This window comes from Myiozetetes cayanensis, unplaced genomic scaffold (assembly GCF_022539395.1).
Source record: "Myiozetetes cayanensis isolate MyiCay16 unplaced genomic scaffold, myiCay2020 scf7, whole genome shotgun sequence".
Taxonomy (NCBI): Eukaryota; Metazoa; Chordata; class Aves; order Passeriformes; family Tyrannidae; genus Myiozetetes; species Myiozetetes cayanensis.
Genome location: NW_026087964.1, coordinates 45,334,708 through 45,347,306, shown reverse-complemented (window position 1 = coordinate 45,347,306; position 12,599 = coordinate 45,334,708). Strand labels below are relative to the sequence as shown.

Sequence of the window (12,599 nt, the reverse complement as noted above, 5' to 3'; positions counted from 1 at the left end):
CGTGAAATCGGAGATCTCAGTGAGCAAATGCATAAATTGTGGAATTAAAATCAACAAGAATAATTTAAGTACTTCAATTAAAAGATATACTGTGCATAATGAATGTACACAGCATTCAAGCAAATACAGTAATAGCAACATTCTTTCTCATTAATTCCAATTGTACTGGATTGTACCAGGCACTGGATAAATAGCAGACAGTCTTAAAGCACAGATCCCATGCCACTGTCTCAGTTAGCTCTTTCACATTAATACATAAAAACACAAATGGTTTGCTTTTGACTCCTGACAATGAGTCTATTATCAGACTCATACTTTGGAGGTCAAATGTCTCATCCAAGGAGACCTCTTCCAGTCCACATTCCATAAGTTACAGTAGTTTTCTCTGTTTTCCAGAACTAAGAAAGCAGCTCTGAAGCTTGTGGAAGATGGGCAAAAGGAAGAAGAACAATACAGAAGATGAATTGAAGTCCTGAAAAGTCAACCAAAGATTAGAGACAATGGACTTTACTAAGAGAGTTCTAGATCACTGTTAAAACACAGTTCACTTATTATACTCCATAATTTTCATAAAAATTCCCTTAAACTGTTTACCCCTTTTTATCCCTGGTTGCTCATTGGTTGATTCCCTATATGGTTGTAACCCTTCCCTCCTTATCCATATAAAGTTGTAACCCTTCCCATATTATCTTAGTTTGGGCAAACTCCCTCCTTCCCTTTCCATATTCGTTATGTTCACACCCACTGTTCTAGAAAGTTCACTGCTTCCCCTATATAAAGGGGAGCCATCTTAATAAAGTGTTCATTCTTGCTTGACCTACAACCTGTCTCGAACTCCTGAGTGGATCTTTCCAGTATTCACAGCCAGGCTGTAATAGAAAACAATCAGGGTACTACACTAGGTTTACAAAACACAGGAAAACCTGAGGAAGCAGGCCAGAGGGATTCTTAAAATGATGAAAAAGACACAATTTAATTAAAAAAAAAAAAAAAATGGTACTAATGATGACTTAGCGGAGATGACAAATCACAGTAAGGAGAAGGCCAACAGACTGCTAGAAGACAAGGCACACAAATGCAATGGAGCAGCCAGCAGGCTCAGCAGTGGGACAATAATCCATCTGTACTTCAGAAGCATCTAAGGCTAAAGGTTAAAGTGCCCAAACAGTCTGCATGCATACAAAAACACACGCGCTGCTGCCAGCCACCCCACCTTCTGTATCTGTATATCTGCACACAAACAAGACAGCTCAGTGCTACTCCTGGGCAAAGCAGAACCAAAATCCCCCTTATCTTCCAACAGAAAACCACTTTTTATAGATGTGCTCCAAAAAGTTAATAATTTAGCAAGCCATTCTCTGTTTCTGAGGGAAAAAAAAAGCAGTTGCCTAATCATGTCCACTTTGCTACTAAATGATTTGCTACCAAACAATTTGCTACCACCACTGAGCAACTAAAGCTGAACTAGCTGAACACTGGACCTTCAACAATATAAGTTTTTAGTTACTATCCCTGACATATAGACTTACTATCAATACTGATGTAGCACAGAAAAGTATTCACTGGATCATACTGGCTGTGCTCTTTAATTATTTAGTCAGTCTTCAAATTTTACTACATAAAATCTAATGACTATCAACTGACGAAATTAAACAGCCATCCAAAATGATACCAGAAATAAAGAACAGTCATTTCCTTTTACACACTATCAAAGCATGACTCACCTTGGAGATCCATATTATCAATGTTAAATTAAACACAAGAAAATGTGTAATAGAAAAACTCAGTGTAATGCACGAGTACTCTTTGAAAAAGCTATTTTAAAATTCTTAGACCAGTTATATTCACTGTAATACTCACTACTGAAAGGACACACTACATTTTTGTAAAGGGCTACTGAAAAAAGGACATTCATTAATCACAAAGGTTTTCTGCTTTTTTTACAAGCATTGGATATTTCCTCTCTGACAAGTAAGTCTTCCACTCTGAGATACACTTTAAGTGCATCTCCATTACTTAGAAAAATCCTACATGCTAATATTTTCCCTTCTATTCACCATGTTAAACACAAATAATGCTTTACTCCACTGTGATTCATTACAGTTTGTTTCACATGAAATCTGAATTGCTGAAACAGGTTAATATCTTTGTACTGAAGTAAAAAAGGAGCATTAAAGAAACAAGTGTTTCATAGATGTGCACTGGAGAGCTGCAGTGATAAGAAAGCAAGGAAGGATAACTGTGCAGTTTACTTTTTCTGGCATAAAGGTAAAATTTTAGCTTTGCAGGTAGTTGTCCAGGGAAACAAACACAGACATCCAAAAACTACAGGAACAAAAGAAAGAAAGATAATGAGGGTCAAAAGGAAATACTAACTCTGTCAATTTCTCTATGTACAGATCTGCTGAGATAGATGACCTATTTTTTTCTTATCTTTCTTGATATTTTGCCAAGTTGCATCTACAATTTTTCTTTGCCAAAGCCAAATCAGGCTATTAGCACCTAATACCTTTGATGTAAGAACTCAGATAGGAATCCAGATGAAGTAAACCTAAGTTGCAATACCTGGATCAAAAGACAGCCAAAAGAATAGATTATTGATATATTATTTCATAGTTAACACACTGATGGTATATACACTGCCATAAGCTGAAGCTACTCTTAATTACTTCAGAGCAACAATGAAACACTGTGCTTCTACAGTCACTTTACATCAAATTTTAACTTCTCACAAAGCAAGACCTCTGGGGAAGGAAGTAAATCTTTCCATGGCAAGCAGAGATACCCCAAGCTACAGCACCAACTTGAGACAGCTTTGAGGTCGGAAGTATCGGGAAAGAACTGTGTATACAGACTGAATATACTCAAGAAGCTGTGACTAATTCCAGTCCTCTAGGATGACAGTGTTGGTTCACCAAGCTAAGAACTCCCATAAGCTCACAAAAGCACACATACAGCCTCATCTCTGAATTGCAGTCTTACTTTTAATGCCCTTATCATTTCCCAATCATCAAAAATTTTTTTTTAAGCTATTTGCTAACTTGCTCACCCTATGCCTCTTATAAGCCAGGGATACCCTGATAACAACACATTTTTATGATGTTTATTCTTCAGCTCTGATAACTCAACCAAAGGTTTCTTTTTTGCCTCCAAACTGGTTCAATAGCCAAGCAGCAACTCAAGCAGACAGAACACTGTCAGTTTTCTTTGTCTAGATACAAGCACAAGCAAGGAGAATAGACATAGTTCCAACACAAAAATTCAACTACCACTGAGGCTAAAACCGCATATTTACATGAGGTTTCAAGACCTGCTCACCAAAAGATCTGCCAGAAATACCTTCCAATAGTTACTATCTCAAATTCTGGTTTGAAAATTTGTGCTTTGACTTGGGACAACTGAGCTTGGGAAAAGAAGGGCAAGCCCAGAAATTATATCTGAGCGATAAGATCCTTTAGTCTTTCAAAAACCTAACAATTCCCCAAACCATTTTCTATCATAGCCTACAGCTATGACATTTCTCCCACTAACAACACATTTCTCCAACTAACAATAAAAATTCTTACTTTGATCCTCACAATGCCCACTGGAAAGCAGTTTGCCACAGTGATACCAATACAATAAGTCATCTAAACACCTTTGCATGTAGCACCACCCAATCTGCCAAATGAACACTCTCCTGTTGCTTACAGAGACTATATCACCCTTGCCAGACGCTCTAAAGCTGGGACAGTTTCAAAAATCACAGCAGCAGAAATCAGCCAGCATCTTCTACAGCACTGTATATACAAGCACCTCAGTGCTGACCATACTATGAGGAGTGTATCTTCATGTGCCACATGCTGCACTAACAGCAGTGTTAATGACCAGAGGCAGAGACAGCCTATTCACCAGTGGACTCACTGGCTGGCATCAGAGGAGATGGACAAGAAACAAAGCCAGAAATTACTCCACCGAATATGCTCTCAAGAACAAGAACTGGAGCAAGTTCTCTTTAGGGGTTAGCTGTGAAATGATGCAACACCTGCCATGTTAGGAATTCAAGCCACTCTAAAGAAAGTGTTCCAAACGTCTTCCTACCAAGCTAGTGTAGTGGCAGTGTTTGCAGCTACGCTATGTGCTGCTCTGCAACTTGGGAGTTTGCTGTGCTCAGAGCAGGGCTCAGCAAGGGCACTTCCACAGACAGAGGTGTATTTTGAATGGCACTGGATGCACAGGGAAATTTTGGAAGACAAGGCTCTGCCTGCTCTCCTAGGGGCTGGCAATTCCATCGGGGTATAATGAGTTGCTTTGACTTCGCTCTCAGCTGAACAGACAGAGAGTCAGAAGTGCCAGAACACTGTGTCTGTGGAGCATGTGAATCAGCAGCATTTTTGTTCCTGGTGAAGCTTAGTGGTTTATAAAGAGCATTTCAGTTGAGATCCTCTCAAGAAAAAGGGAGAAGCGGAAGACTTCCTCTGCTTGCCACGTAACATAGAGGGGGTTGCTAACCTCAGCTGAACTCAGCAAATACTTAATGTCTGGTAGTGTATTTCCCCGGTTTGGACAAATCCATCTTGGCTTTGCTTATGACAAATGAAATAATACAGAGTAACTTTTCTAATACACTTTGTTACCCCCACCAAGACATTGTCTATTTCATTATCTTCTACGCATCAGATCTTGCTTCTTCCTTGTGGAAATTGAAAGAATGTAACTTACCAATTACTCTCTTATGTAAACAAGTTTGAACTTGTACGCAGTGGAGGAGGCTTGGACAGGGACAAGATCTAACAGACAGTTTTTAGCACGATACCAACTTCCCCGTTTTTCAGGCAAGAGTTCCTTTTAACAGGAAAGGTCTGGCCTGTACCGCTCACAGGAAGACTTCAAAGACTGATTTACTCTCTTATGTTCATATCAAATGTTTTCTGGATCTTATGTCTTGCCTATTTCAGCTCAGCACTGTTTGAAAGAAAACGTTTTTTTTTTTTTATTCCACTTGTCTTGCATCATCGAAAGTATCAAATGTTCTCAAAAGCCTGCAATGTAGCTTCTAAATAGCTGCATTTTGGTCTTTGCTGTAAACCGATCTTTCCCCATCTTTACGAACAAGAATGAAGGCTTTGGTTAGATTTTTTTTTTAAGCCCTGTCTCGACAGTTTTCCACATCACACCCGCCATACAAAGAACCTCAGTCTTTGGCCAACCCAGGTTTATGAATGGCCACATTGTACATCGCATTCTTAAGCCTTCCTTCTTCCAAGACGTTGGAAGCCGAGGGCTCACGGCGGAAGAGCCAGGGATGAAACCTCCAGACGCCCGGTTCACCCCCCCGGAGGGGCTTCCTGCCCTTCCCCGCTGAGCCCCCACGGCGGCCCCGCCGGGCTGCACGGCCGGGCTGCCGCTGCAATGCCGGGCTCGGACCGCCGCGCCCTCCGCCCCGCATCCCTCCCCGCCCGCGGCACGGAGCCCCCCGTCCCGGCTGCCGCTGCCGCCCACTGCCACATCACCACGGAGCCCGGCCGCTGCTTCCTTCCTTCCTTCCTTCCTTGCTTCCCTCCGCTCTCCCCCCGCGCGCCCACCTGCCCTCAGGCGCCCGCACGCCCGCTCACCCAGCTCGGCACCCTGTTGCTCAGTTTGACTTTCTTGCACTGGCTCTCGGGCAGCTCCATGGACGCGGGGGCAGCGAGTGGAGGAGGAGGAGGAGAAGGAGGAGGAAGGGAGGAAAACGCGCCTTCCCGACTGATGCTCGGCGAGGATGAATCCGCTGCCGCCGGGGAGCTGCGCCGTCTGCGCACACCCGCGGCTCGGCCAAGGGTGGTGCAGGGAGGAGCCGCGGCCCCGCGGCAGGGAGGGAGGGAGGGAGGGAAGGAGCGAAGGAGGGAGGGAAAGGGAGAGGGAGGGGACGGGAGGAAGGAGGGACGGCAGCCGGAGCCCCACGCGCGCGTGCGCCGCGCCGTGACGCGCCCGGGTGGGCGGGGGCCGCGCGTGGCGGCACTTCCGCTACCGCTGCTGGTGGCGCGGTTCGTGTCAGTGTCCCTGTGCGTGTCCCTGTCCGTGTCCTTCTCCACGCCGCTGCCCTTGGCCATGCCCCGGGCCGTGTCCCGGCCCTGCGCCCACCAACGCTGCTCGCTTCATTCGAGAGGACGTAGTCTTCTTGAGCGATGAGGAGAGGACATAAAGTCTTACGATGCACCAAGGGGAGGTTTAGGCTGGATATTAGGAGGAATTTCTTCACGGAAAGGGTCCGTGAACATTGGAGTGGGCTGCGCAGGGGGCTGCTGGAGTCACCGTCACTGTAGGTGTTTAAGGAAAGGCTGGGCGTGGCACTTGGTGCCGTGGTCTAGTTGACAAGGTGGTGTTGGGTCTCAGCGATCTCGGAGGTCTTTTCCAGTCTAATTGATCCTGTGATTCCCAGCCGCCCTCCACTACGATATTAAGCTTGGGCTGCCCAGCGGAGGTGTTCTCTCTTGCGTGTGGTGCTCCCTGCTTTCTCCAGTATCGCAGAGAGGAGAGGCTGTTCCGCCCCTCAGGAAAAGCTGTGGGCCAGGGGAAGGTGCGGAGTGGCCGTCACGTTGTTCTGTGGCAGGGCAAGCTAAAGACACAGCCAGAGCAGAGCACTCCTTCCCCTGCCTTTGAAGAAAGAGGGGGCTTTACTGCAAAACCTTAGCTTGGAGGTGATGAAACTGAGAAGCCGTAGACTGGGCATCGGTGGTGGTGCTGTCATGACTGACTGGAAAGGCAAGAACTATTTCGATTGAATCTCCCATCTTAGAAAGATCTCCCCAGCAAACAAAGCTAATCCCGTGCTGCGCTCTAGGAAATGTCACTTATTGTGAATTTAGAACCAGAAGTTTTTGGGTACTTATTTCCAGAACTGAACTGCTGTAGCAGTCAGGTGCTAATCTTAAGGCGGAGATGATGGCGTGCTAACAGGAGTGGCATTTGCTGTACAAATATTAGAAATTAAAATTATGTTAGTTCAAGGAAGGAAATGCTTTAGCACTTAAAGGTGGAATGGTGCTGTAATTACAGGAGTTACATGTACTGTATAAGCATTAGTCTATCCACAATCTATCTGTAGCATGTTTGTTCTCTGATGGTTTAAACAAAAAATAAAAAGGATTTCTTTGTGGATCAATGTTTACTCCTGCTATATCAGAAAGACATCCTTCCAAAGAAACTAAGGTGTTGGTTTAAAAGCATGTATTGATATTCTGATTAAAAGCTTAAAATCTTTATGCAAGGTAGATGATGTCTCTGAAATCAAGAAAAAATAGTTGGAAATGCTCTCAGGCAATTTGAAGGTCAGATGGAATGAATACAATGTAACTAAGAAATTTAAAAATTGCAGTTATTTATTTAGGCTTGACATTATATCACATGTTTTCCTGCAAGTAACTGTTCAACAGATGGTCCTTGGCTGCATTCTGACCATGACAAACAATGACAGAGCCAGGGCCTGGATTTTAATCGGCAAAATCTCCCACACCATGCTCTCCCAAGTATGGAAAGAGAACCAGCACAGTACTGTGGAAAGGTGAGTTAAGATCTTCCTCCTGTTGACTATTCAGTTATGTGTAGGGTGTGCTTGTTTACCTGTGCTTTGCACAACATTGTTTTACATGGCTTGAGAGTAATTCTCAAAGTTATTTGTTGTCACATTCTTTTTAAAATTGTACTGCTATTATTTATTATAATTACATTGATGTAGATAGGTGCTGTTCATTCTGCAGTCTGAGAGACAATAGTGGAAAGACAGTGGTTTGCAAGAGTTGTAAATTAAATCCAAAATAAAGGCAGCCCACCTAATTATGCAGCAGTGACTTCTTACAGGTCCATTTGGCTCCCCTGTAATACCCACTCATTGGCTGGGAGCAAACCAGCAGATTTTTTTAAATGGTCTGCATAGGCGTTTTGCTTTGTTCAGCTGCTTGCCAGCAAGGAGTCCCATCCCATCATGGCAACTTTTGTGCCACCTACTTACTGAAGAAATGTTGTTGGATTCTTATTTGAAGGTTGAGAAAACAAGGCTTTGAGCACAGGTGAAGTTTCAGGCAATGGTATTTAGAGTTTGAAAAATCGAAAGAGAAGAAAATGCAGTTGTATTAATTACCATGTATGCACAATACTGCCCAAACGGATTGAAGGCAGGGAGCTGCATCATTCCTTCCAGAAAATGTTGAAAAAACCCTGATGAACGGACCATATACTAGTGAAATGTGAAGTATGTCTGCAAATACAGACACTATTGGTCAGACAATGACATAATCTTAGAGGTGATAAAAAAAACTGTTTCTGAACAGCAGTTCCTAAAACAGATCACCTTTTATGATTATCCTAACATTCTAAAATAATGTAGACATACATATGCATATATAGTATAGTAGAATATTATAGTAAAGCCACACATGTAGATGAGGTACATCACAGAATGGAAGGAACCACCAGTAGGCTCATGTGGTCCAACCTTTCTGCTCAAGCAAGGTCATCCTAGAATACATTGCACAGGATTGTGTCCAGATGGTTCTTCAATATCTCCAGTGAGGGAGACTACACAGCCTCCCTGGGCAATCTGTTCCAGTGCTTGCTCACCCACAAAGTACAGAAGTTCTTCCTTATAGAATCAGAATCATAGAATCATAGAATCATAAAATGGCTTGGTTTGGAAGGGACCTTAAAGATCACTTATTTCCAAGTCCCCTGTCTTGGCACACCTTTCACTAGACCAGGTTGCTCATATTCAAATGGAACATCCTGTACATCAGTTTCTGCCTGTTGCTTCTTGTCCTATTGCTCAGCACCACCAAGAAGAGCCTGGCTCCATCCTCCCTCACTTCAGATACTTATGGACATTGATGAGGTCCCCTCTCAGTTGCCTGTTCCTGAGGCTGAACAGGCCCAACTCCCTCAGCCTTTCCTCGTAAGAGAGATGCTCCAATCCCCTCATCATCCATATTGCCCTCCACTGGACCGGCTCCAGGAGCTCCATGTCTCTCTTGTACTGCGGAGCCCAGAGCTGGACACAGCATTCCAGATGTGGCCTCACTAGGGGCAGAATCACCTCCCTCAATCTGCTGGCAATGCTCTTCCTAATGTAATATATCAGGCAATAACCAATATTTGCATATTTTACAGAGGCTAATGTCACAAGCATAGGTCATATTTCATCAGTTCTTGTCCATGCTGTTTCAGTGGAAATGCAAATATAATTTTGTTGTACAGAAATTTGACATATAAGTCCATCCAGAGCTACCCTTGCATTTTGCTTCTTCTACTTTTTAACCTCCTTAAAGAGGGATGTGAGCAGAGCATTCTTTAAATATAGGGAGAAAATATATGTTAATTTATGTGAAGATCTGTGAAAAATTAGCAGCCTGTGAGTTCTTTGTAACATAGTGTATAAGTTCTGTAACACTATTAAGGGGTAAATTACAATTCCACTTTCCTGAAATCTTTAATGGTTGCATTGATTTTGATATCCAAGCCAGGTGTTTTCTGAACTTCAAAAGCAAATTTCTGTGGGAGCCCTTAGTGAAATTCAAATCAATAAGAATTGCTGTCATTTCTTAATCTGCTTCTTCCAAGCTGAGTTCATGACAGCAGGTACTCTTGCAACCCTTCTCTATGGAGCTAATAAAGCTACAAATCTAAGGCCTGTGTCCTTGCTAAATGTCAGTGTGGTCAGAGAATGAAGGCAGAATTGAGCTAAAAGATTATGAGATAAATCTTTGGCCAGTCTGAACTCCCCCAAAAAAAGACTAACTCAGCCTCTGAAAGAACTACCACGATTTAGTATCCTTGAGTTGATTGGGATCCTGAATACTCCTGTCAAAGAGCTACTCTGTAAAATGACCATAATAAATTTGGATTTAATGTTCTTGCAGGAGCAACAAATCCAAAATATCCACTACTGTTTGGCTTAATTTCAAAAAGAGAAGTTACATAAAATTTGAGTTATTTTTTAAAAAGGAAGTACTAGAAAACATAGACAGCACAGGGACTAGTTAAAGAAACTATGCTGGATCCTGACTTGAAGATTGGGAAAACACAGTCTTTGAGCACAGATGAAGTTTTAGACAAGTCCCCTACATCTACATGATACCACTGAAAGACTCTCAGCCAAAGAACAAATTGTACATACAGACATGCTCCAGACCAACTCAGGGAAATCCTTTCAATTCTGCTTAGGGACAATGACATTGAAAAAATTCTCTACTGAGTTAGCTTCTGCATAGCCAGTTGTACTATCTAATACCAAACAATCCCAGATATATAGTGAGACTCACAATGTGCATTATTTAACATTATCAAGCAGAGAGAGACACATGGTATCAGTAAAATCTGAAGTACTGATCATATTAGGAAAAAGATAAGAAGATTTCATCTTGGGTTATATTCCAAAGAAACGTATAAATTTTCAGGGGAAAATCAGCTTTTTAAAGAAAAAAAAATTTTAGTTACAAAATTAATAAATCATGATGTTTAATATTTATTTTACTACGGTGTGTCACCAGACAATCTATCCCAAGATGTCAATTGAAATAACAGAGATAAATCAAGCTTTAGGATTCAAAATATTCAAATATATTAAGTATTAGGAAAGAATTCTTCACTGAAAGGCTGCTCAGACATTGTAACAAGCTGCTCAGAGAAGTGGTGTAATCACCATCCCTGGAAGTGTTCAAAAAATGTGTAAATGTGGCACTTGGTGACATGGTTTAGTGGTGCTAAATGGCATGGCAGTGTTGGGTTAACAGTCGGACTCAATGATCTTACAGGTCTTTTCCAACCTCAATGATTCTATGATACTGTAAGATTATTTTGAATACCTTCTAGACATCAATTATAACATTAAAAGGAGTGTCTGAATCAAAATTGATTACAGACTACAGATGAAATATTCTCTAATAATTTCGTTTAATACTCAATGGTTAAACACTGAGCACCTACTTGTATATGACTGATATACAAACCTAGATATTCCTTATCTATAGATATTACCTTTAATAGAATCCACCTACAGTTGTCACTTACAATAAAATGAATGAGAAATTAGGGGAGAAATTCATTTAATATTGGAATTGTTCCTCTGGTAAGCATAGTGATCGAACTCTGTTGTCATGTCATGCTCATGTAAAGATGCATCTATTCTTTTTTTTTTTTCCTTGCAAAATATCCAGAGCAGAGTAACTCAGGTAGTCATGCAGGCTGTCTGCACTTTTGCTCCCCATCTTTTTTTTTTTTTTGAAAGATAGCATTTTCAATGTAGATTACGCTGCCTACATAGAAAAAGCTCATCATTGTTCTGTCAGCAGTTTCCAAACTTTATTTCTCACATAATCATTCTTCTTTTGACACCATTCTAGTAAGCAAGAACTTTAGAATGTCTTTTAAACAGATTAAACATTTTATTCAAGTTCCTTTCAAATATCTCTCAACACTAGAAACAGGACCATGAAGCAATCTCTAATGGCTTTTAACCATAAACTCCTTATTCACTGGCCTCCTGTTGGGGGTGCTATTTTTCCTCTTTCACGAGGTTTGTGTAGTGGAAAAGATGACCGTCAAAAGCTACCTGAGATTAACAAAATTATCATGTGGATACTTCCCCTGTAATGCAGCTTGGGTTGCAGACATGATAGGCTCATCTGCATTCAAAATAAAATATAAGAAGTCCTGTATAAGTCCCATAGGTCAAAGATGGGAATAGAGGAGGTATTTCTGGGAACCTATTTTCTGTCTTTAGCAAAAGCTTTTAATAAATTCTTTAATAATTGGACTGATAAGTATGTCCGGCAGAACAGTGTGGCACAGCTGTTTAAAGAAGCCACAAAGAAAGATCAGCAGAAATGCTGATAAAAACCCTGAGTGATGAGAATACCACTTGTTTTCTGACATACTGCTGAATGTTTAACTCAGACTTCTTTTCATGTCCCACAATACTGAGGATTAGAACTCTCTTCCCAATTATGTTGCAAGTATTTCATCTGCTGAGTTTGCTCTTCAGACAAATAAACTCACTCCATGTGACATCAGTGTTCAGAATGAAGTGGTCTGTTTTGGCCAGAAGTGAGAGATGATGGTTACTGGCCAGTTTCAGGGAATATAATGATGTTAAGAGAAGCTGAACAGATGTCATCAAGGTAACAGGATATACTCCAGGCTGTGTTGGACGATGGAAAGGTGTCTCTGACAAAGTTCAAAGAGGTAGATTGAGGAAGGTACTGGCTAGGAAAGAGTAACATCTAGGAGCAGTGCAGATGCTAGAACTCAGGCTTAAAACTTCTGCAGAGTTCCCAGGGCGCACACATTGTAAGGTGAAATAAAATACGATTTTAACAGTGACAGAGGTAGAGCAAAATTTCATAAAGCACAGATTTGAAAAAAAAATTGATCCTTATGCTCCATCTTTTGCAAAAAAATGCATGTCTCCTCTATCAAGCTGGCATTTCAACTGGTGTAAAAGCTGTGATGAATGACCACTAGAGGTCATTCAGTGAATAAGAAATAATTCAGGCTTTCAGTTGGGAGGTTTGCTGACTTGGGGTTTATTTATTTTGTTCTTTGTCATTAACATAAAGAAAGAGTGAACTTTACAAGAGAGCTAAGTACTA

At 41.6% G+C, this 12,599-nt stretch overlaps 1 protein-coding gene across 1 annotated transcript in view; it reads right to left on the bottom strand.

Moving 5' to 3' along the window:
* PAPSS1 (3'-phosphoadenosine 5'-phosphosulfate synthase 1) overlaps positions 1–5,841 on the bottom strand; it is a 43,408-nt gene extending 37,567 nt beyond the window's left edge. The window contains exon 1 of the mRNA XM_050338145.1: positions 5,595–5,841. Within this exon, the coding sequence (XP_050194102.1) occupies positions 5,595–5,654 (60 nt within the window). The 5' untranslated portion in view covers positions 5,655–5,841. The remainder of the gene's footprint in view (positions 1–5,594) is intronic.
* Between the last annotated feature and the right edge of the window lie 6,758 nt (positions 5,842–12,599).